The sequence below is a fragment of the Molossus molossus genome, unplaced genomic scaffold (genome assembly GCF_014108415.1).
Source record: "Molossus molossus isolate mMolMol1 unplaced genomic scaffold, mMolMol1.p scaffold_m16_p_6, whole genome shotgun sequence".
NCBI lineage: Eukaryota > Metazoa > Chordata > Mammalia > Chiroptera > Molossidae > Molossus > Molossus molossus.
The window spans coordinates 42,280,175-42,303,596 of NW_023425399.1; the positions used below are offsets into that span (position 1 = coordinate 42,280,175).

Here is a 23,422-nt window from a genome sequence, read left to right on the forward strand (position 1 = left end):
CTTACAATGACTAATGTGGTCCAATTCCTGGGCAGGTGCCCATAAAAGAAGCCAGGTGACATGTGTACATCCACTACAGGAACAATCTATTTAAAAATCAGTGTTTTCCTACTTAAAGTACTGTTTTAGCTTAAGACTTGTTAGAGCATTTGTAAAAGCAAGTGAAATTCAATAAGTTTTTTTTATTATTTTTGTAACCAGAGATGGTTCTTACAATTGAAATAACATTTCAGCTAAACAAAACATTGCTAAATACTGATTTTTGATTAAAAGTTGCCTTGTATGATTTCTGTAAATGATACTTGTTCTGACAAAGGTGTAATGAACACCCCGATGATAAAAAGATTTCATAAGTTTCAAAAAAAAAAGCTGCAGTACATGTACACAATGGAATAGTATGTGACCATAAAAAAAGAAGAAGAAAATCTTACCTTTTGTGACAGCATGGATAGTCCTGGAGATTATTATACTAAGCCAGTCAGAGAAAGACAAATACCATATGATCTCACTTACATGTAGAATCTAATGAACAAAATAACTGACTAACAAAATAGAAACAGAGGCATGGATGCATGGAAGAGACTGATAGTTGTCCAGGGTGAAGAGGGCTCTGAATGAAAGGAGGTGAAGGGATTAGCCAAAGAATATATATGCATAATTGATAGACACAGACAAACAGCATGGTGATGGCCAGCGGGAAGTGAGGGTTTTGGAGGCTGTGTGCAGGTGAGCAAAGAGGGGAAAAATAGAGACATCTGTAATCATGTCAAAAAAAAAGGAAGTAGATGTTTGATACATGCAAAACATCGATGAATCTCAAAAAATTAAGTTGAGTAAAAGAAGCTGGCCAAAAAAGGAGTCCATACTGAATCACTCTATTTACATATGGAATAAAAGGCAAACTAAGCTACAGTGACAAGAAGCAAATCAACAGTTGCCTGGGGAGGAGGAGGGGTACAAGAGAGAAATTTCAAAAGGGTACACACTTTTGGAGGTGATAAGATTTGTTCATTTTCTGTGGTAATAGTTTCAAAGTTATATACATATGTCAATTGTACTCATTAAATAAATGCAGTTTATTTTATGCCTATTATATCTTTAAAATCTGTAAAAATTTAAAAAAAAACAAGGGTGGGCAAACACCATTATGTTCCATCCTTAAATTCTTTTTGACCACATTGTGTCTTAGAAGAATTTAAGAAATAGTAAAGAGAATGAAATTACTTACTTGAGAAAGTCTGTCTCCCTTTGAATTCTCATGATCTCTGTGGCTGTCAAACTCTTATGGCCAGTTATGTGCGCAAAGCTAGGGAACTAAAATTAAGAATATAATAGAATCATGGTAAAAGGTGTGGTATAGTAAAATTTCATTAAAAATTAATTGTACTGTTTTGTCTTACATCCAGCAATCAATCCTTTAAAAACCATGATTGGGGAAGTCATAAATAATAACTACCCATCATTAAAACATTAAAGTGCTATACATAATCAGATATGTATATTAAAAACATAAATTTTCAAGAAAAAATATCTGAACTTACCATCAAACAGACCAAATTTTAGAATTTAAAAACCTAAATTAGCATCCATTTTTCTAAAAAATTATATCCCTAGGATACTTAACAGGACTCACCTAAAAGAATAAATGCAGTAACTATCTGCTGCTATCCACAATCATTTAACTCACTTCAACATATTTATTGGAGCATCCACTGTACTAAGCACTGCGTTTGATGCACGGAGGAGACAAAGATAAATATTACAGTACATGGCCTACACTGGGACTCAAGTGGTTTGATGTGCTCTATATGCCCAAGTGGTAGAAGAATGGAACAGAAAGGAAGCTTGGAAAAGGAACATGCAGGGAAGAAGCTAACACTTATAGAGGGTCTGACAGTAGTAAAATGTGCCTGGCATATTTTTAGTCATTATTTCCTTGACATTTCACAATGACTTTATGAGGTGGGTAATATTATCCCCACTTTATTTTATTCTTACAAAATTTTCTTCTGATAATTTCAAATGTACAGAAAAGTTGCAAGAATTGTACAAATAACTCCTATATAACCAGTATGACCAATGGTTCACATTAATGTTTTGCCCCAAGTGCTTTCATTCTCTTTCTCTCTCTGAATCATGGAGAATAATCTGTAGGGCTGGATTCTGTTCATTTTGAAGGCTCAATTCAAATGTCATCTTTTAAAGGAAGCCCTCTCTCATTACCCTAAATTAGAATACTGTTCTTCCTTCATGGTCATTCTCTATCCCAGCTATTCTCAAACTTGAGGATGCATCAGAAGAACTAATTAAAACAGATTAGTGGGTCCTCCTCCAGAGTCCCTAATTCAGTAGGTCTAGGGTAGGGCCTGAAAATTTGCATTTCTAATGAGCACCCATATGATATTGATACTACTGGTCTATGAGGTCCACACTTTGAGAACCACTGCTATATCCCATTACCCAGTGTTATCTTTTTCATGATACTTATCACAATTTTAAATTTTTTGTTTGATTATTTACATATTTATTATCTGCCTACCCCCATCCCCAATAAAGTGTAAATTCCATGAGTACAAGAGACTTTCTTGTCCAATACAGTATTCCCAACTCTGAAACAGGTCCGGGCACATGGTGAAAAGGCTGGGAAACACTGCCTCCAAGTATTTCATGGGATACAAATGGCTAAGAGACATATGAAGAAATGCTCAACATCACTAATCATCAGAGAGATGCAAATTAAAACAATGAGGTATCACCTCACACCTGTCAGAATGGCCGCCATCAACAAATCATCAAACAACAAGTGTTGGTGAGGGTGTGGAGAAAAGGGGACTCTAGTACACTGCTGATGGGAATGCAGACTGGTGCAGCCACTATGGAAAACAATATGGCATTACCTCAAGAAGTTAAAAATTGAGTTGCCATTTGACCCAGTGATCCCACTTCTAGGAATATACCCTAAGAAGCCTGAAACACCAATCAGGAAGAATATATGTACCCCCATGTTCATAGCAGCACTATTTACAATAGCTAAGATCTGGAAACAGCCCAAGTGTCCATCAGTAGACTAGTGGATAAAAAAGCTGTGGTACATATACACAATGGAGTACTATGCAGCTGTAAGAAAGATCTCTTATCCTTTGAGACAACATGGAGGGACCTGGAAAGTATTATCCTAAGTGAAACAAGCCAAACAGAGAAAGACAAGTATCATGTGATCTCACTTATTTGTGGAATATAATGAGCATAACAGTCTGAGGAATGGGGTAGTCCCAGAGAAGTGGAAGTGGGGTACAGACTGACAATCCCCAGAAGAGGGGGTGGTGGGGAAGAGATAAACCACAGAATGTATATGCATGAACAATGGACATGGACAACAAAGCTGGAGATGGGGCAGGGAGGGAGGGGGAGGGGGAAATCAGTGGGGGAAAAAGGAGAAACACCTGTAACAAAAATTAATTAATTAATTTTTAAAAAATAGTATTTCATAAGAAATATTAAAAAGAAAATAGGTATTTAGTACCCTAAAAATTTTCCTTATAAGTTACCTGGGACTGGTGGGTGGGTGGTCTAGTACGTGATTCTTCACAGTAAGCTGGGATTTCCAGGGGACTATCTGAGAAGCGAAGATCTTTCAATGTTTTAGGTTCAGTTCTTCCACCTACTTCGAGCTCTACAATTACATCAAAAACATCATCTGTGAACATCTGTAATTATAGTTGTAATCATGCAAATACATCTTCATAGTTGCAAACCATTTAATGAGGGAACACTGTCATCACAGTCTTTCCCTAAAGTAGCAATTATACAAAGATGCCCCCACTCAGTTGAATTATTACTGAGAAAGAAAAAAATTAGCCCAGACTGAGAAAACTTAAATCTGCCCTGCTACATTCCTAAACATTTCACATCAGGCTGGGAAAATAGATAAATCCAACTGCAAGTTTATAAGGAAATATTTCTCCCCAGGACACAGTGCAGCAGTAAAATGCCCTAACAGCAGCCCCCTTGAGTAACCATTGTTTCTTACCTGCCAAGAAACCTGGTTCTCTAAAATTCAGATTTTCAGAAACTGCTGATTCAAATCGCATTAGTAAAACATCTGACTCTTGTCTGAGGACCTAAGTCTCTTTGACATAGACAAGCAGCCTTAATTTCCAGTTCTAGTGCAGAGCTTCAGAGAAGGGTTTCTGAGCACTACAGTCACATTTACCTTTGTTGTTTCCAAGGTAACAGAACACTGGTTCCCTTAGACAGTCCATACCAGATGGTGACCACTTCGCACTCAGTCAGCCCTGCTGTACTTTGAGACTTTCAAACACTGTTTTCATTTACATTTCACCCAACCTCCACTCTTTCCCCAAACCCTCTACTATCTTTTCCTTTGTTTGGTGATACACCCCATAGGTCCTCTGGTGTGTTGCAAGGAGTCATAAATCTGGCTTTGTTGGATTGCTAAATTAGCCTTCATGAGTAAGCCATTAGCTAAGATAGCACTAAAACTCTAGCTTACTTTACTGTTCCAGTGTTTCTTATTCCAACCCTTCTTCAGACAAAATAAGCTGTGAACCTGTTTGGGGTTTAGAACACTAAATGTTATCCTCATTCTTTGATGTCATACCTAGAAACTTTCTAAGTTTAACATTCCAACCCAGTTTATTTTCAGCATTCTTAGATTTCTTCCTTAGTTTTGATCCAACAAATCCGTTTTTCCATTCCTAGGAATGAAAAGATTGCAGGTCAGTCACTTAATTAGGCCCACTTAGAATGTGAACATTAAAAGTTACATGGTAGAGGCAGTGTCACAGAATGTACTTCTTACTTGAAAGGATTTATAGTAGTTTTTACAAAGTGACCTCTGCTTCACCTTACTCTGGAAACACACAGCTTTGTATCTGGACTGCTTGGTTGGTAGGGTGTCTGGTTGATAGGCCCCACCAGGTCAAGTAAGTGGTCAAGATGAAAGGCAGGTAGCAGCACACATAGGCAGGATGTTGCCATCATGGGAGTCTGAGTAATAACAGAGGGACCACCAGATCCAGGGGGCAAAGACAGGGTGGGGTCAGACCAAGATAGGACGTATGTACACTAAATACCCATATACAGTCCTTAACACTCCGTGGGTTTTCTTCTCCACGGACTCGGTCTCTTATACCTGATCAAGCCTGAGCACCTGCTGACACATGTAGGCTCAGCCTCTGCTAGCTGCCGCTGCCCAGTGTAGATCCTTTCCCTGATCATACTTGAGCCCCATACTCTGCCTACACCCACTGCTTTGGTCCCACAGCCTCCTCTCTGGCCTCTGATCCATTGTTGGGCTAAAGGGACTCCCCAGAAAACTTTATGTCAACCTCCAACAAGACCTCTATGACAGATTCTTTAGTTGGTTGCCTTACCATCGGTTGGCCCATTCTCTGACCTTGGATCTTCTTACTGATGCCCACAACCCAGGGCCTGAAGTTTCAAATGTCCTTTTTAGATAGGTCTAGTTCACTCTCCAAAGTGAGGCTTTGCAGTAATTTGGGAATAAAGATGTCAACATAACAGAAGGTTATGCCCACTGAGGGCCTTTCTACTAGTCCGCAGTGCATCTATTCAACAAATATACACTCACTGCCCTCTCCTTCTTGTCTCTATGCAAGGAAATGAATATGGCAGACATGCTCTCTGCCACGTTGGAACTTACAGTGCAAGGGGATGGCAGACAAGGAGTAAAGTAAGCACATATTCAAAGCACTTTATAAAAGGAGAAGGCCTGGGTACTAGGGGAACAGTGACTGAACACAGAAAACACAGTTTAATTTGGCTGGAGTACATACAGGGGAGTCACAAAGCAAGAAAGGATGACTGAAGACTGAAACTGATCACTTGAGATGCCAGGTTAAAGGTTTCTGTTTCTCCAGTAGGTAAGGGGGAGTCATTGAGGACACTAGAGCATGGGCAGTTATGGTAGATAGGAATTTCTAATGTGCAGGGTAGAAGACTGACCAAAGGGGGGGAAATCAGCAAAGGTACTTTTGCAATGGTTGATAATAACCTCAATTTTAAGACCCTGACTGTGGGTAGAATGACTGTGGTGATTAAATAAAAGGGAAGATGTGGAATACAGTAGACCCAGACACATGGAAGTAGGGCACAGACTGACATCCCTCAGAAGAGGGCATGGGGGGTGGGGGGGTGGGAAGAGATAAACCACAGAACTTATATGCATGTATGCATGACCAATGGACATGGACAACTAAGCCGGGGACAGGGTGGAGGGGAGGTGGGGTGGGGGGTGCCAATGGGGTAAAAAGGTAAAATATCTGTAACAAAAAAATAAATAAAAATTCATAAAAAAAAAAAAAAGGGAAGATGTGATGACTGAGAAAGAAGGAACCAAGAATGTGGTGACTATCTGAAAATATTATAGTTTCATTACTTGCCTGCTTTGAAGAATCTTTGAGAACATTTTCAACACTGTCTTCTGAAGAGACTGTATTTGGTGGTTCATAATCAACCTGAAACACCTTTGTTACTATGCCACTCTGTCTGCAGTCTCTGAAAATTAGTTTTAAAAGAAAGTCTGTGCATTACATAAATATTCCAAAAAACAAACACAAAACTGGCTAGCAATTAAGATAACTCTATTAAAGTCTCTTAGTCTAGCTACTAAATTTATTATATTTTAAATTGGAGAAATAAAAATACAACTTCTATGGTCTTTCTCTACCTTAGTCTTATTTAGATTATCTATTGCTTTGTAACAAACCACTCCAAAACATACTGTCTTAAAACAAATCTGTGAGTTAACCAGGCTCAGCTGGGTAGCTCTTGTCTGTGATCTCTCATGTGGTTGCAGTCAGATATTGGCTGGGGCTGGAGTCAATTGAAAGATCAACTTGGCTGGATGTCCAAAATGGTTTCTTCCCTCATATTTACAGCCTAGGCTAAGATTTCAATTTCTTCTCTCTTGTTAGGTGGTTAATTTGGGCTTCCTTACAGTCTGACTTACAGTATGGAAGTCAGACTTCTGACTTACAGTATGGAAGTCAGACTTCCTACATGGTGGCTGGCTTCAGGACCCAGTGTTTATGCTCCAAGAGACTAGAGCAGAAACTGAAACCCTTTGTGTAATCTAGTCTTAGCATCATTTCTGAAGCATTCTATTGGTCAAAAGTAAGTCATAGGGTCAGCCCAGATTCAAGTGGAGGGGCTACATTGGGCGGCATGGTTCAGTTTTGGAGACTATCTACCACACTCACCATAAAGATTAAGTCTCAATAGTTTGACACTTTAAGCCTCAAACTATCCTAAAACAAAGAGTAGGTTTACCTGTATATCATTTGATATGACTCAAGGAAGTTTTCCTTAGCTCAGCTATCAGTAGCATAATATATGCTGCTCTGATCTAAATTGTTATTCCTCAAATACTACCATGTTTTCAATTTATTCAAAATATTTTACAATAAATCTTTTCCTCTCTGATTTAAAAGTTCCATGAGAAAGCCACACAGAGGTGCCCATAACTAAAAACTGAGGATTTATTCTGAGCAGAGGACCAGCAGCTCACCTATACTCTTTACATTTCAAAACAATTGTATTAAGGTATAATTTCTAGACCATAAAATTCACCTATTTTAAGTATATAATTTGATGATATGTAGTAAAGTTATACAACTGTGCAGTTATCACCACAATCCAGTTTTAAAACACTTCCATCACCCCCCGAAATTCCTTGTGCCTGTTTCTTGTAGTTACTCCTTGCCAGGCAACCACTGATCTGCTTCCTGTTTCGAAAGCTTTGCCTTTTTTAGAAACTTAAAATAAATGTAATTATACAAGTATGTCTTAGCTGTCTTACTTCTTTCACTTATATTTTTCAGATTCATCTATTTTGTTGCATGGATGTATCAGTATCAGTATCGCTTTTAATGTTGAATAATATTCCATTTTATGCATGTACCACAGTTTGTTTATCCATTCCCCAGTTGATGGTCATTTGAATTATTTCCAGTTTTGAGCTGTTATGAATAATGCAGCTATGAACATTCACATAAGTCTTTATGTAAACATGTTTTCATTTTTCTTGGAACTTAGGGTCATATGGGAAGTATATGTTTAACATTTTAGAAACTGCTAAACTGTAGCTATTCATTTTACATTCCCACTGGCATTATCTGAGGATTCCATTTCTCCACATACTTGCCAACACTTGATATTGTCAGCCGTTTTTGATCACCTGTACTCTTGATCATGTTCTCTGTAAATATTTGTTTGATATGTCTCTTGTGTATTAGAACCAAAACAACAGTGGCTTAAATAAGATAAAATCAGCAGGGTGTAATTGGTACCATAGTGATGGGGGGCATGGTATCAAATTTCCACCTTGTTGCTCCACTATCCCTAGATCATTGCACTTGTCCTCATGATCCAACATGGCTAACCACCACATCCACATTCCAGCCAGCAGGAGGCAGGGCCACACCTTCTCTTTTAAGGATACAATCAAGAAGACACACACACACACATAACTTCCATATACATCACACTGGCCACAATTTGATGACATTGCTTTTGTTAGCTGCAAGGAGGATTGGGAAATATCTTTCTTCTGGGCAACCATGTATCTTGCTAAAAATCATGGGCACTATTATCATAGAAGGGAGGCACTGATATCAGGGGATAGGCAGCAGCTAACTTTGCCACATCATCATGATTGCACTTGGTGTATTTATTTGATATGCTTAATTCTCACCCCAACTAATTTGTGTTGAAAGCTCAGAGCTAGAACAGAGGTGATTCTTTTTTTTTTTTTTTTTTTTTTTTTTTAATCTTTATTGTTGAATGTAGAATGTATTACAGATGTTCCTCATTTTTCCCCCATTGACCCCCTCTTCCCCACTCCTGCCCCCCTCCCACGTTTTCCCACACTATTATCTGTGTCCATTGGTTATGCATATAAGTTCTTTGGTTTATTTCTTCCCAACCCCCCCCCCCAACCCCTTTCCCTTTGAGGTTTGTCAGTCTAGCAATGAATTTGTACTTCTTAATCCCTTCACCTTTTTCACCCATCCTCCCAACCCCCCTCCCATCTGGCAACCAACAAAATGTTCTCTGTGTCTGTGAGAATGTTTCTGTTCTACCTGTTCATTTTGTTTGTAGATTCAATTGTTGATAGATATGTATTCGTTGCCATTTTGTTTGTTCATATATTTTATCTTTTTCTTCAAAAAGACCCTTTATCATTTCATATAATAACGGTTTGGTGGTGGTGAACTCTAACTTTTTCTTGTCTGGGAAACTCTTTATATGGCCATCAATTCTAAATGACAGCTTTGCAGGATAGAGTAATCCTGGTTGTAGGTTCTTGCTTTTCATCACTCTGAATATTTCTTGCCACTCCCTTCTGGCCTGCAAAGTTTCCTTTGAGAAATCAGCTGACAGTCTTATGGGAACTCCCTTGTAGGTAACTAACTGCCTTTCTCTTGCTGCTTTTAAGATTCTCTCTTTGTCTTGAACCTTTTGCATTTTTTTTTTCTTATGAATTTTTATTTATTTTTTTGTTACAGATATTTTACCTTTTTACCCCATTGGCACCCCCCACCCCACCTCCCCTCCACCCTGTCCCCGGCTTAGTTGTCCATGTCCATTGGTCATGCATACATGCATATAAGTTCTGTGGTTTATCTCTTCCCACCCCCCCACCCCCCATGCCCTCTTCTGAGGGATGTCAGTCTGTGCCCTACTTCCATGTGTCTGGGTCTACTGTATTCCTCAGACTGTTATGTTCATTATATTCCGTATATAAGTGAGATCATGTGGTATTTGTCTTTCAGAGGTGATTCTTTTTGATCTGTCAAGGTACTTAATGCTTTTTATATTTCCAATTGTTTTGTCCTTATTGATATTAATATTGGTCTTTGATACATTTTTGTTTCCTTAGCAATTCTTTTGCAATTTCTCATATTTCTTACATGCCATTTTTGACATTTCTTAAAATTTTTGAGCCTTGAGGTATAAGATGGCAGCAGAGTATGTAGATCTTTCTCGCACCTCCTCCCTGAACTGAACAGGAAATAAAACTAAGTTGGGGAACAATCACCCTGAATTACCAACTGAAGATTACCTGAAGAGGAGACTTAACCAAGGACTGGCAGAGGAGGCCACCTTGAGACTCTTAGGAAAGGCAGAGACAAAGGGGCGCTGACCTTGCTCCCAAAGGAGTCAGGCCAAGTATATGGAAATATATCTCAGATGTGGGAGGTTCCCCAAGAGGTGTAAAGCCTAGACACCAGACCAGATTCCCCAGTGCAGCATGCCAGAGCCAGGAACAGGTGCCCACATAGCATCCAGCTATGAAAAGCAGTGGGGGGAGGGAGAGGGAGCAGTCAGGTTTCTATCTCCCAAGGAGAGGTGGTGCCCACTGCAGACAAAGCCACTTTTTTAAAGGGCTAATGTGAGAATTGGCCAATTTGGGTCAGTGATTAGAGCACTGGACTGTGGACCAAAGAGTCACAGGTTCGATTCTGGTCAAGGGCACATATGTACCTTGGTCGTAGTTCAGTCCCTGGCCCTGGTCTGGGTTGTGCAGGAGGCAACCAGGGCAACCAGTCTCTCTCTCTCTCTCTCTCTCTCTCTCTCTCTCTCTCTCTCTCTCTCTCTCTCTCCCCTTTCTCTCTCTCTCTCTCTCCCCTTTCTCTCTCTCTCTCTCTCCCTCTTTCTCTCTCTCTCTCTCTCTCTCTCTCTCACTCTATCTGAAGACAAATGGAAAAATATCCTCGAGTGAGGAGTTTTTTTTTAATTAAAAAAATAAATAATGGACTAACATGCAAGAATTTTGTTCACAGCCACTCACCCTGGGCTCTGGCAGAGGGAGGGCAGTACAGACTGGAGTAGCCTGATGAGATCATGGAGTGGGTGGCTTTGAGAAGAGACATAGGGGAGCGGCTATCAGGATCACGGTGCTGGGTCATCCTCCCATATGGCAGCAGCCATTTTCTTGAGAGAAGTAAGCTCTTCCCAGCGGCATTGGTTTAGGGAAAAGCAACTACCCCAACCTCTGGAATCCTGCTGTTCCACCATGGACCTTAAACCCAGCTGAGGAGATAGCGGCATAGGCTGCATCATACAAGGCTGGGCAGACTCAGGGAGGTGCCAGTGACTGGCTATGGGGCAGGGCTATTCTTCCCACTTTCTTGAGAACTGAACTGATGCTCCCCCTCATGGGAGAGCCAACAGAAACACCTCCCGGCTTCCAGAAGATCCAATCTCTGGGCTCCAGAGGCCTCATGCACCAAACTAATAGAAGCTGTGCCCTGCCAAGCTTCAGACAGGTTGCCAAGGTCAAGGTGGAGACAGCATCTGACACTGGCTTATTCCAGAGAACTTCCCAGAAGGCCCAATAAGCCAGCTTCAAACAACAATGCAGCAGAATCCAACAAGCTTCACAAACAGCATATCCAAAGGGTGTTGGAGCAGGCACAAAAATATGCTGAGACCAACCAAATTTTTTTCTTATTTAATCTTTTTTTTTGTTTTTTATTTTCTATGTCATTTTTATCTTTCTTTTCTCTTCCACACTTATTACTTCTCTTTCCTTTTCTTATTCTATTTTTCCCTTTTCTTATTTTTTATTTTCGTACTTTTTATTTTATTTTACATGTATTTTTTTTCTGTTCTCTGTATTCTTTCCTTTCATATTCTCTTTTTCTTCTCTAATTCATTTTTTTCTCTTGTATTTTTATTGTTGTATTTTTGTCTTTATTCTTTTCTTATTATTTTGTTGTTGTTCTTGGTGTTTGTCTTTTTGTGTGTTTTTGTTTTGTTTTCCTCTGTCTTGTTTTGTTCTGTCAGCACATATACAGCAGTTTGTACGATGTGCTTGGGGTTAAGCCTCACAGTCAGTTGGTTTGAGGGTCAAGACCACTCATGAATAAGACTACAGCAATCAAGACCCAATTACAACAGGAGGATCCACATAATCCACAAGTAACATTCCTAGAACACCAACTCAGGAGATTAAGGACACTGCACCACTGGGTCACACAAGACACCACTACAAAAGGCCACTGTCTACAAGAGACCCATCTCAGAGCAAAACACTCACACAGGCTTAAAGTGAAGGTATGGAAAAAATATTCCATGGAAATAAAAACAAATTAAACCTGGGGTATCAATACTTATATCTGACAAAACACACTTCAAAACAAAGGCCAAACAAGAGAAAAAGAAGAATACTAAATAATAATAAAGGAATCAATCCAACAAGGGGATACAACCATGCTAAACATGATGCACCCAATATAGGAGCTCCAAAATAGATTTAAAAAGAAAATCTTGGTGAACTTGAAGGGGGATATTAAAAGCAATACATTCATAGTAAGAGACTTTAACAACCCAATACATCACTAGATAGATCTTCCAGACAAAAAAACCAACAAGGAAACAACAAACATAAATGATATACTAGATCAGATGGATTTAACTGATATTTATAGAACATTTCATCCCAAAGGAACAGAATATAAATTTTTCTCAAGAGCACACGGAACATTCTCAAGGACAGACCACATGTTAAGACACCAAATAAGTCTTAACATATTCAGGAAGACTGAAACCATATCAACAATCTCCTTGGATCACAATTGCATAAAACTAGTGTCTACTACGATAAAGAAAAATTCAAAAACATTCCAATACATGGAGACTAACTAGCATGTTATTAAACAATGCAAGGGTTATCAATAATATCAAGGAAGAAATCAAAATTTACCTGGAAACAAATGAAAATGAACACACAACAACCCCATATCGATAGGCTACAGCAAAAGCAGTCCTGAGAGAGAATTTTATAGCATTACAGGGCTACCTCTAGAAAGAAGAAAAAATTCAAGTAAACAATCTTACCCCACAACTAAAAGAACTAGAAAAAGGACAACAAAAAAACTCCAGAGTGGCCTAGCCAGTTTGGTTCAGTTGGTTGAGCATCATCCTAGACACCAAAACATCACAGGTTTGATTCCTAGTCAGGGTACATGCCAGGGTTGCCATCTCCATCCCTAGTAAGGAGCATGAAGGAGGCAGCCAACTGATGTTTCTCTCTAGCATCAATGTTTCTTTCTCTCCCTCTCTCGTTCTCCCTTCCTTTCTCTCTAAAAATAAATACAGTCATCCCTTGCCACTTCGTACTTCAACTTCCGTGGCTTCACTCTATTGTGCTTTTTTCAAACACTATACTATACTGTATTTGAAAAAACAGGGTAGAGAGAAGCCATGAAAGTTGAAGTGCAAAGTGGTAAGGGATGATTGTGTATAAATAAAGAATACTAGTTCACGGAAATACATTTATCACGGTAGTCTGGAACTGATTAACGGCGATAAACAAGGGCCGACTGTAAAAATATTTAAAATAAGTAAAAAAAAAAATTTTTTTTAAAGTAAGAAAAGCACAGATTAAGTAGAACTAAAACAAGGGTGGAAATGAATGACACAGGACTAAAAAAAACATACAAAAAGATCAATGAAACCAAGAACTGGTTCTTTGAAAAGATAAACAAAATCAATGAACCTTTAGCAAGACTCAACAAGAGAATGGATTCCAAAATGGCGGCAGAGTGAATGAAAGCTAGACAGACCATCTCGAAGGACGAAACTGGATTTAAAATGAAAATAAAGAAAAATCGTCAGGAAACAGGACCAGAAAAGCAGCTTAGAGGACCATATAACCAGGGACACTAACTCAATCCTGGCAGGATTGTGGAGGCACAAGGGGGGGCTGGGAGCCCATGATCGGCAACTTCCTTAGCTGTGAGCAGTGTCCTTGTGTTAAACTCCCAAGTGGCTAAACAGCATAGAGCCAGGACAGACGCCAAAATAGCCACAGCCACTCACCTTGGGCTCCGGAAGAGGGAGGGCAGACTGCAGTGGAACTGTATGGGGACACTCGGGATTTGGAGAGCACTCAGAGCTTTTGTTGAGTTGCGGCCATGCAGGGCAGTGGTCATCTTACTCTTTTCCAAGGCTCTGGGGAGAGGCGGTGCCCCCCCCCCCCCCGAGTCAACTATACCCAGTGGCCATTGAAATACAAATTGAGGACCATTACCAACCAGAATCTGCCCCACCCTCAGGAAATCCCCTTACTCTGAGCACCTGAGGGAGTTTTTCATTCAACTGACAACCCAGGGCTCTTCAAGTAACCACTACTGATACCCTCCAGGCATAAACTAGAGGATAACTATACCATTCCGGGGCTAGCAACTCTATCCAGGAAAGTAAGACTCGACAGTGGTGTTTAACATGGGTCCTCCCACCCTCATCCAAACCCAGGAGAGGGAGCCATAAACAGCAGAACACCAATTCCCACAGGGTGAATTTGGCAGGCTCCAAACCACACTGTAATAACCAAAATCACCAAAATCAACACAGAAACAAAAGCCAAATGAAAGAACAAGAGACCTCTACCGAAGATGAGATAAATGAGGCACAGTGAAGCAAGTTAATAAACTAGAATTCAGAGCCATGATCTTGAGGAATTTCAACAGCATGTATAAGGACATGAGCACCATGAGTAAAAACACAGAAATGTTGAAAATCAACCAGTTGGAAATTAAAAACCACCAACAATAAATGAAGAATGACATATCGGAAATAAAGAACACATTGAAAGGTCTAAACAGCAGAGTACAGGATGCGGAGTACAGAATCAGTGAATTAGAAGACAGGATAGAAAAAATCAACCAATCAGAAAACCAAAAGGAAAAAACAGGAAGACAGCTTAAGAGAACTGTGGGACAAATGGAAACATAATAATATTCGCATTATAGGAGTCCCCGAAGAAGAAGAAAATGAGCAAGGGTTAGAGAACATATTTGAAGAAACAGTGACAGAAAACTTCCCTGATTTGGTGAAGGAAGAAGGCATTCAAGTTCAAGAAGCACAGAGAGCCCCAAGTAAGAAGAAACCAAACAGGCCCACACCAAGACATATAGTAATCAAAATGCCAAAAATTGAAGACAAAGAGAGAATCCTAAAAGCAGCAAGAGATAAGCAACAGGTTACCTATAAGCAAGGAACCCCGATAAGGCTCTCAGGTGATTTCTCAACAGAAACACTACAGGCAAGAAGGTAATGGCATGAGTTAATCAAGGTCATAAAAAACAAGAATCTAAATCCAAGACTACTCTATCCAGCAAGGCTATCATTCAGAATAGAAGGTCAAATAAAGAGATTCCCAGACAAAAAAAAAAAGGCTAAGGGAATACATTAACACCAAACCAGCACTGCAGATATACTAAAAAGACTGCTCTACTTAGCAGGAGAACTAGGAAGAAACATAGAACCACACTAGACAAAAATGGCAATAAATAAGTACATATCAATAACCACCTTAAATGTAAATGGATTGAATGCTCTGATAAAAAGACACAGAGTAGTTCATGGGATAAGAAAGCATGACTCATCTATATGTTGTGTCCAAGAGACCCACCTCACAACAAAAGACTCACATAGGCTGAAAGTGAAGGGATAGGAAAAAATCTTCCAAGCAAACAGAAAGAAAAAAAAAAGCTGGGGTAGCAATACTCATATCTGATAAAACAGATTTCAAAATGAAGGCCATAACTAGAGACAAAAAGGGCCACTACATAATATTGAAAGAATCTTCAAAAGGAAGATATAATCTTGATAAACATATATGCACCCGAAATAAAAGCACCAAAATACACTAAACATATTCTGAAAGACTTCAAAGGAGAAATCGGTAACAATACAATCATAGCAGGGCACTTCAACACCCCAGTGCCATCACTGGAGAGATCCTCTAGACAAAAAATTAGCAAGGAAACAGAGACTCTATATCGAGCACTAGACCAAATGGATTTAATAGATAGCTAAAGAGTATTACACCCCCAAACTACAAAATTCACATTCCTCTCAAGTGCACATGGGACATTCTCAAAGATAGACCACATGTTAGGACACAAACTAAGCTTCTACAAGTTCAAGAAAATTGAAATCATATCAAAGATCTTCTGAGATCACAATGGCATGAAACTAGAAATCAATTGCAACAAGAACATACAAAGACATTTGAACACATGAAGGCTAAATAGCATGTTATTAAACAATGAATGGGTTAACGAGAAGATCAAGGAAAAAATTAAAAACTTCCTGGAGACAAATAAAAATGAACACAAAACAACACAAAATCTATGGGATGCAGCAAAAGCAGTTCTCAGAGGGAAGTTCATAGCACTACAGGCCTACCGCAAGAAACAAGAAATATCTCTAATAGAATCCCTAACCTCAAAACTTAAAGAAGTAGAATGCAAACAAAAAGAAAATCCCAAAGCAAGTAGAAGGAAGGAAATAGTAAAGATCAGAGCAGAAATAAATGATATAGAGTCCAATAAAAAACAAACAAAAACAATTAAAAGGATCAATGAAACAAAGAGCTGGTTTTTTGATAAACAAGATTGATGGACACTTAGCTAGACTCACCAAGAAACAAAGAGAGAACCAAAATACACAAAATCAGAAATGAAAGAGAAGTAACAACTGACACCACAGAAATACAAAAGATTGTTAACAACTACTATGAACAATTACATGGCAATGAATTCAACAATCTAAGCAAAATGCACAAATTTCTGGAAACACACAGTCTCCCAAAACTGGACCAGGAAGAGATAGAAAACTTGAACAGACCAGTAACAACTAAGAAAACTGAAGAGGTAATCAAGACTTTCCCAGAAAACAAAAGCCCAGGCCCGAATGGCTTCACAGGGGAGTTTTACCAAACATTCAAAAAAGAACTAACACTCACTCTCCTCAAATTACTTCAAAATATTCAAGAAGAAGGAAGATTTCCAAACTCCTTTTATGAGGCCAGAATAATTGTAATACCAAAACCAGAAAAAGACATTACAAAGAAAGAAAACTACAAGCCAATATATCCCTGATGAACACAGACACCAAAACCTACAACAAAATATAGCAAATCGGATCCAGCAATACACCAAAAAAATTATTCACCACGACCAAGTAAGATGCATTCCAGTGATGCAAGGCTAATACAATATTTGCAAATCAATAAATGTGATATACTGCATAAATAAAATAAAAAATAAAAACCACATGATCATATCAATAGATGTTGAAAAAGCATTTGACAAAATCCAGCATCCATTTCTGATAAAAAAGCTCAGCAGTGTGGGAATAGAGGGATCATATCTCGACATAATAAAGGGCATATATGAGAGACCTACAGCCAACATCATACTCAATGGGCAGAAACTAAAAGCATTTCCCTTAAGAACAGGAACAAAACAAGGATGCCCACTTTCACCACTGTTATTTAACATAGTACTGGAAGTCGTAGCCACAGCAATCAGACAGGAAGAAAAAATAAAAAGGATCCAGCCCTGGCCGGTTTGGCTCAGCGGTTAGAGCATCGGCCTGCGGTCCTGAGAGACCCGGGTTCGGTTCCTGCTAGGGGCGCGTACTTCAGTTGCAGTTTGTCCCCGGCCCTGGTCGGTTGTGCGGGTGGCAGCCGCTTGATGTGTCCCTTTCACATCGATGTTTCTCTCTCTCTCTCTCTCTGTTCTTCTCTCTCCCTCCCACTCTACCTGAACAAAAAATGGAAAAATGTCCTCGAGTGAAGAAAAAAAGAAAAGAAAAAATAAAAAGGATCCAAATGGGAAAGGAGGAAGTAAAACTCTCATTATTCGCAGATGACATGATACTATACATAGAAAACCCCAAAGACTCCATCAAAAATTAACTAGACTTAATAAATAAATATGGCAAAGAAGCAGGATACAAAATTAACGTCATGAAATCCATGGCATTCTTATACACCAATGATTAACTCACAGAAAGAGAAACTAAAAAAACAATCCCATTTACCATCATGGCAAAAAAATTAAGATACCTAGGAATAAACTTAACCAAAGAAATAAATAACCTATTCACAGAAAACTACAGGGCATTGAAAAAAGAAATAAAGGAAGATATAAAAAAGTAGAAGGACATACCTTGTTTATGGATTGGAAGAATTAACATCATTAAAATGTCCATGCTACCCAAAGCAATCTATAGATTCAATGCAATCCCCATCAAAATACCAACGACATACTTCACAGAACTAGAACAAATACTTCAAAAGTTCACATGGAACCAAAAAAGACTTCAAATAGCCACAGCAATCTTGAAAAAGAAGAACAAAGTAGGAGGGATCACATTACCAGATTTCACATTATAATACAAAGCCACTGTAATCAAAACAGCCTGGTACGGGCATAAGAACAGGCATATGGATCAGTGGAACAGAACAGAGAACCCAAAAATGGACCCCAATTAATATTTGACAAAGGAGGCAAGAGCATACAGTGGAGTAAAGACAGTCTCTTTAATAAATGGTGTTGGGCCCTGGCCGGTTTGGCTCAGAGATTAGAGCATTGGCCCGCAGACCAGAGTCCTGGGTTCTGTTCTGGATAAGGGCACGTATCTCGGTTTCAGTTTGTCCCCAGCCCCAGTTGGGGTCATGTGGGTGGCAACCACTTGAAGTGTCTTTCTAACATCGATGTTTCTCTCTTCCTCTTTCTCTCCCTCCCACTCTATATCTCTAGATAAAATGCAAAAATGCCCTCCTGTGATGATTAAAAATAAATAAATAAATAAATAGTGTTGGGAAAATTGGACAGCTACATGCAAAAAAATAAAACCAGACCATCAACTTATACCATACACAAGAATAAACTCAAAATCGATAAAAGACTTAAATGTGCCTCATCAATCCATAAAAATCCTAGAAGAAACTGTAGGCAACAAAATTTCAGACATCATATGCAGCAGAATTTTCACTGATACATCACCTAAGGCAACAGAAACAAAGCAGAAAATGAACACATGGGACCACATCAAACTCAAATGTTTCTGCACAGCAAAAGATACAATCATCAAAATGAAAAGGCAACCCACTGCATGGGAGAGCATGATTGCCAATGATATATCAGATAACGGGTTAATTTCCAATATATATAGAGTACTCATACAACTCAACAAAAGGAAGACAAAGAACCCCATTAAAAAATGGGCAGAGGAACTAAATAGACACCTCTCCAAACAGGACATAAAAATGGCTAAGAGACATGAGAAACGCTCAACATCACTAATCATCAGAGAGATGCAAATTAAAACAACAATGAGGTATCACCTCACACCTGTCAGAATGGCCGCCATCAACAAATCATCAAACAACAAGTGTTGGCGAGGGTGTGGAGAAAAGGGGACTCTAGCCCTGGCCAGTTTGGCTCAGCGGTTAGAGCGTTGGCCTGCGGTCCGGAGAGACCCGGGTTCGGTTCCCGCTAAGGGCACGTACTTCGGTTGCAGTTTGTCCCCGGCCCTGGTTGGTCGTGCGGGTGGCAGCCACTCGATGTGTCCCTTCACATTGATGTTTCTCTCTCTCTCTCTTCCTCTCTTTCCCTCCCACTGTATCTGTACAAAAAATGGAAAAATATCCTCGGGTGAGGATAAAAAAAAAAAAAGAGAAGGGGACTCTAGTACACTGCTGGTGGGAATGCAGACTGGTGTAGCCACGATGAAAAACAATATGGTGTTATCTCAAAAAATTAAAAATTGAACTTCCATTTGACCCAGTGATACCACTTCTAGGAATATACCCTAAGAAGCCTGAAACACCAATCAGAAAGAATATATGTACCCCATATTTGTAGCAGCACTATTTACAATAGCTAAGATCTGGAAACAGCCCAAATGTCTGTCCATCAGCAGACGAATGAATAAAAAAGCTGTGGTACATATACACAATGGAGTACTATGTACTATAAGAAAGAAAGATCTCTTATCCTTTGAGACTACATGGAAGGACCTGAAAAGTATTTTCCTAAGCGAAACAAGCCAAACAGAGAAAGACAAGTATCATATGATCTCACTTATTTGTGGAAATATAAAGAACATAACAGTCTGAGGAATGGGGTAGTCCCAGAGATGTGGAAGTGGAGTACAGACTGACAATCCCCAGAAGAGGGTGGTGGGGGAGAGATAAACCACAGAACTTATATGCGTGTGTACATGAACAATGGACATGGACAACAAAGCTGGGACGGGGGGGGGGGGGATCAGTGGGGGGAAAAGAAGAAACATCTATAACAAGAATAAATTAATTAATTAAATTTTTTAAAAAAAGACTCAGCAAGAAAAAAAACAGACAGGACTCTAATGAATAAAATCAGAAATGAAAGAGACAACATTACAAGTGACATCAAAGAAATACAAATGGTTGTAAGAATATTCTATGAACAACTATATGCCAACAAATTACACAACTGGGCAATGGACAAATACCTAGAAACAAAGAATCATCCAAAAGTCAATCAGAAAGAATCAGAAACCTGAATAAAGTTATATAACTACTAAAAAAAATTGAAGAATAAAAAAAACTCCCAGCAAACAAAAGTCTTTCTTTTCTTTCTTTTTTAATCCTCACCCGAGGACATTTTTCCATATTTTGTTCAGATAGAGTGGGAGGGAGAGAGAGAGAGAGAAACATCAACGTGAAAGGGACACATCGAGTGGTTGCCACCAATACTACCCAACCAGGGCCGGGGACAAACCACAACCCAAGTACGTGCCCTTAGCAGGATCCAAACCTGGGTCTCTCTGGACCACAGGCTGAGGCTCTAACCGCTGAGCCAAACCGGCCAGGGCCAAAAGTCTTGAACCAATGGCTTCACAGGCAATTTTAAACAAATATTCAAAGACGAACTAACACCTATCCTCCTCAAACTATTCCAAACAATTGAAGAGGAGGGAAGACTTCCAAGCTCTTTTTAAGATGCCGGTATTATCCTAATTCCAAAACCAGATAAAGATACTACAAAGAAAGAAAAGTACAGGCTAATATTCCTGATAAACATAAATGCTAAAATAATCAACAAAATGTTAGCAAATTAGATTCAGGAATTCACTAAAAAGATCATACACCATGACCATGGGGCATTTATTCTGCGGATACAAAGCTGGTACAATATTCACAAAATGTGGTACATCATATATATAAGTGAAGGATAAAAATCAGCTCAGCAGGTGTCACTCAGTGGATTGAGCGTCATCCCATGATTTGAGACGTCCCAGTTCAATTCCCAGTCAGTGCACATGCCCAGGTTGCAGGCTCCATCCCCAGCAAGGTTGTGCAGGAGGTAGCTGATTGATGTTTCTCCCTCACATTGATGTTTACATCTCTCTCTCCCTTCCTCTCTCTCTAAAATATCAATAAATATATTTTTAAATCACATGATCATATCAATAAATGCAGAAAAGCATTCAGTAAAACCCAGTACCCATTTATGATAAAAACTCTCAGCAAAGTGGGAATAGAGGGATCATACTTCAACATAATAATGGTCATATATGACAAACCCACAGCCAACATCATACTCAATGAGAAAAAACTAAAAGCATTTCCCTTAAGATCAGGAACAAGACAGAGATGTCCACTTCCACCACTCCTATTCTTAGTACTGGAAGTCCTAGCCACAGGGATAAGACAAGAATAACTAAAAGGCATACATATTGGAAAAGAGGAAGTAAACCTGTCATTATTTGCAAATAAGATGATATTGTACACAGAAAACCCTAAAGACTCCACTAAAAAACTACCAGATTTAATAAATAAATTCGGCAAAGTACCAGGATACAAAATTAATATCCAGAAATGGGTAGCAGTTTTATAGACTAATAATGAACACTCAGAAAGAAAACAATCCCATTTGCCATTGCAAAAACAAAAAAATAAGATGCCTAGGATTAAAATTAAACAAGGAGGTAAAAGACCTGTACTTGGAAAACTATGGACATTGAAGAAAGAAACTGAGGAAAATACAAACAAGTGGCAGCATGTACCATGTTCATGGATTGGAAGAATCAACATCATTAAAATGTACATACTACCCAAAGCAATCTATAGACTCAATGCAATTCCTATTAAAATACCAATGGTATATTTCACAGATCTAGAATAAATATTCCAAAACTTTATATGGAACCAATAAAGACCCCAAACAACCTCAGCACTGTTGAGAATGAAGAACAAAGTTGGAGGGGTCACAATATCTGATATCAAACTATACTACACAGACATTATAATCAAAACAGCCTGGTACCAGCAGAAGAACAGAAATACAGATCAATGAAACAACAGAAAGCACAGAAATCAACCCAAGCCTTTATGGTCAATTAATATTTGTCAAAGGAGGCAAGAGCACACAATGGAGTAACAAGTCTCTTCAATAAATGGTGTTGGGAAAATTTGACAGGTATATGCAAAAATAAGAAACTAGAGCATCAATTTACACCATAAACAAGAATAAACTCCAAATTGATAAAAGCCTTAAATGTAAGTCACAAAACCATAAATATCCTAGAACAAAACATAGGTAGTAAAATCTCAGACATCTCATGTAGCAATATTTTTGCTGATATATCTCTTAGGGCAAGGGAAACACAGGAAAAAATAAACAAATGGGACTACATTAAACTAAAAAGCTTCTGTATAGCAAAGAAAATCATCGTCAAAATGAAAAGGGAACCCACAGTATGGGAGAACATACTTACCAATGATACTATCTGATAAGGAGTTAATTTCTAAAATATATAAAGAACTTATACAACTCAAGAAAAGTAAGACAAACAATCCAATTAAAAAATGGCCATTGCCCTGACTGGTTTGGCTCAGTGGTTAGAGCGTTGGTCTGCAGATTAAAGAGCTGTGGGTTCAATTCTGGTAAAGGGCACATACCTCGGTTACAGTTTGGTCCAGGGCCCTGGTCAGGGTGTGTGGGAGGCAAACAATCGATATGTCTCTCTCACACAATGTTTCTCTCTCTCCTTTGTCTCCCCCCCTCCCCCTCTCTCCCACTCTATCTGAAAATAAATGGGGAAAAAAAGTATCCTCAGGTAAGGATTTTTTTTAAATGCCGCTGCTGCAGCGGCTGCTGCTTCCTCCTGATGTGGGCTCTGCAGCTTTCTTTACACTGGGTATCTCACCTCCGAAACCTCCCCTGCATCCCCCATCAATGACACTTGGAGTAGACGCTGAGGTGGGTACCCCAACAGCCCCTAGCCAGGAGAAGACTCAGGTGGATGGGTACCTCTGGTACCCAGGGGCAGTGTACCTGATGGCCGGGATGGCACCAGAAGACTGGGACACTGTACGTTCCCAGCCTGACCAGGTACGGAAGGCTTTGGAAACACTGGAACGGAACATTCAAAGGGCCCATTGGGAGGCTGCAGGTCATGTTGCCTGGATGCTCCTGGCAGTCTTGTGTCACGCCAGTTGAGACATCCAGGACCTGAGGAACCAAGCGCACCAGCTACAACGGAAGGAGGTAGCTGAGCGCATGCTCCAAGGTCTGGCAGAGTC

General features: G+C 39.3%; 1 protein-coding gene across 1 annotated transcript in view; it reads right to left on the minus strand.

Annotated features, from left to right (window-relative positions):
- The window catches only part of DZANK1 (double zinc ribbon and ankyrin repeat domains 1), a 115,089-nt gene that overhangs the window by 86,013 nt on the left and 5,654 nt on the right, over positions 1-23,422 (minus strand). The window contains exons 3-6 of the mRNA XM_036245926.1: positions 6,426-6,540; positions 4,622-4,718; positions 3,549-3,673; positions 1,229-1,314 (exon numbers count right to left, since the gene is read on the minus strand). Coding sequence (XP_036101819.1) covers positions 1,229-1,314; positions 3,549-3,673; positions 4,622-4,718; positions 6,426-6,540 — 423 coding nt within the window. The remainder of the gene's footprint in view (positions 1-1,228; positions 1,315-3,548; positions 3,674-4,621; positions 4,719-6,425; positions 6,541-23,422) is intronic.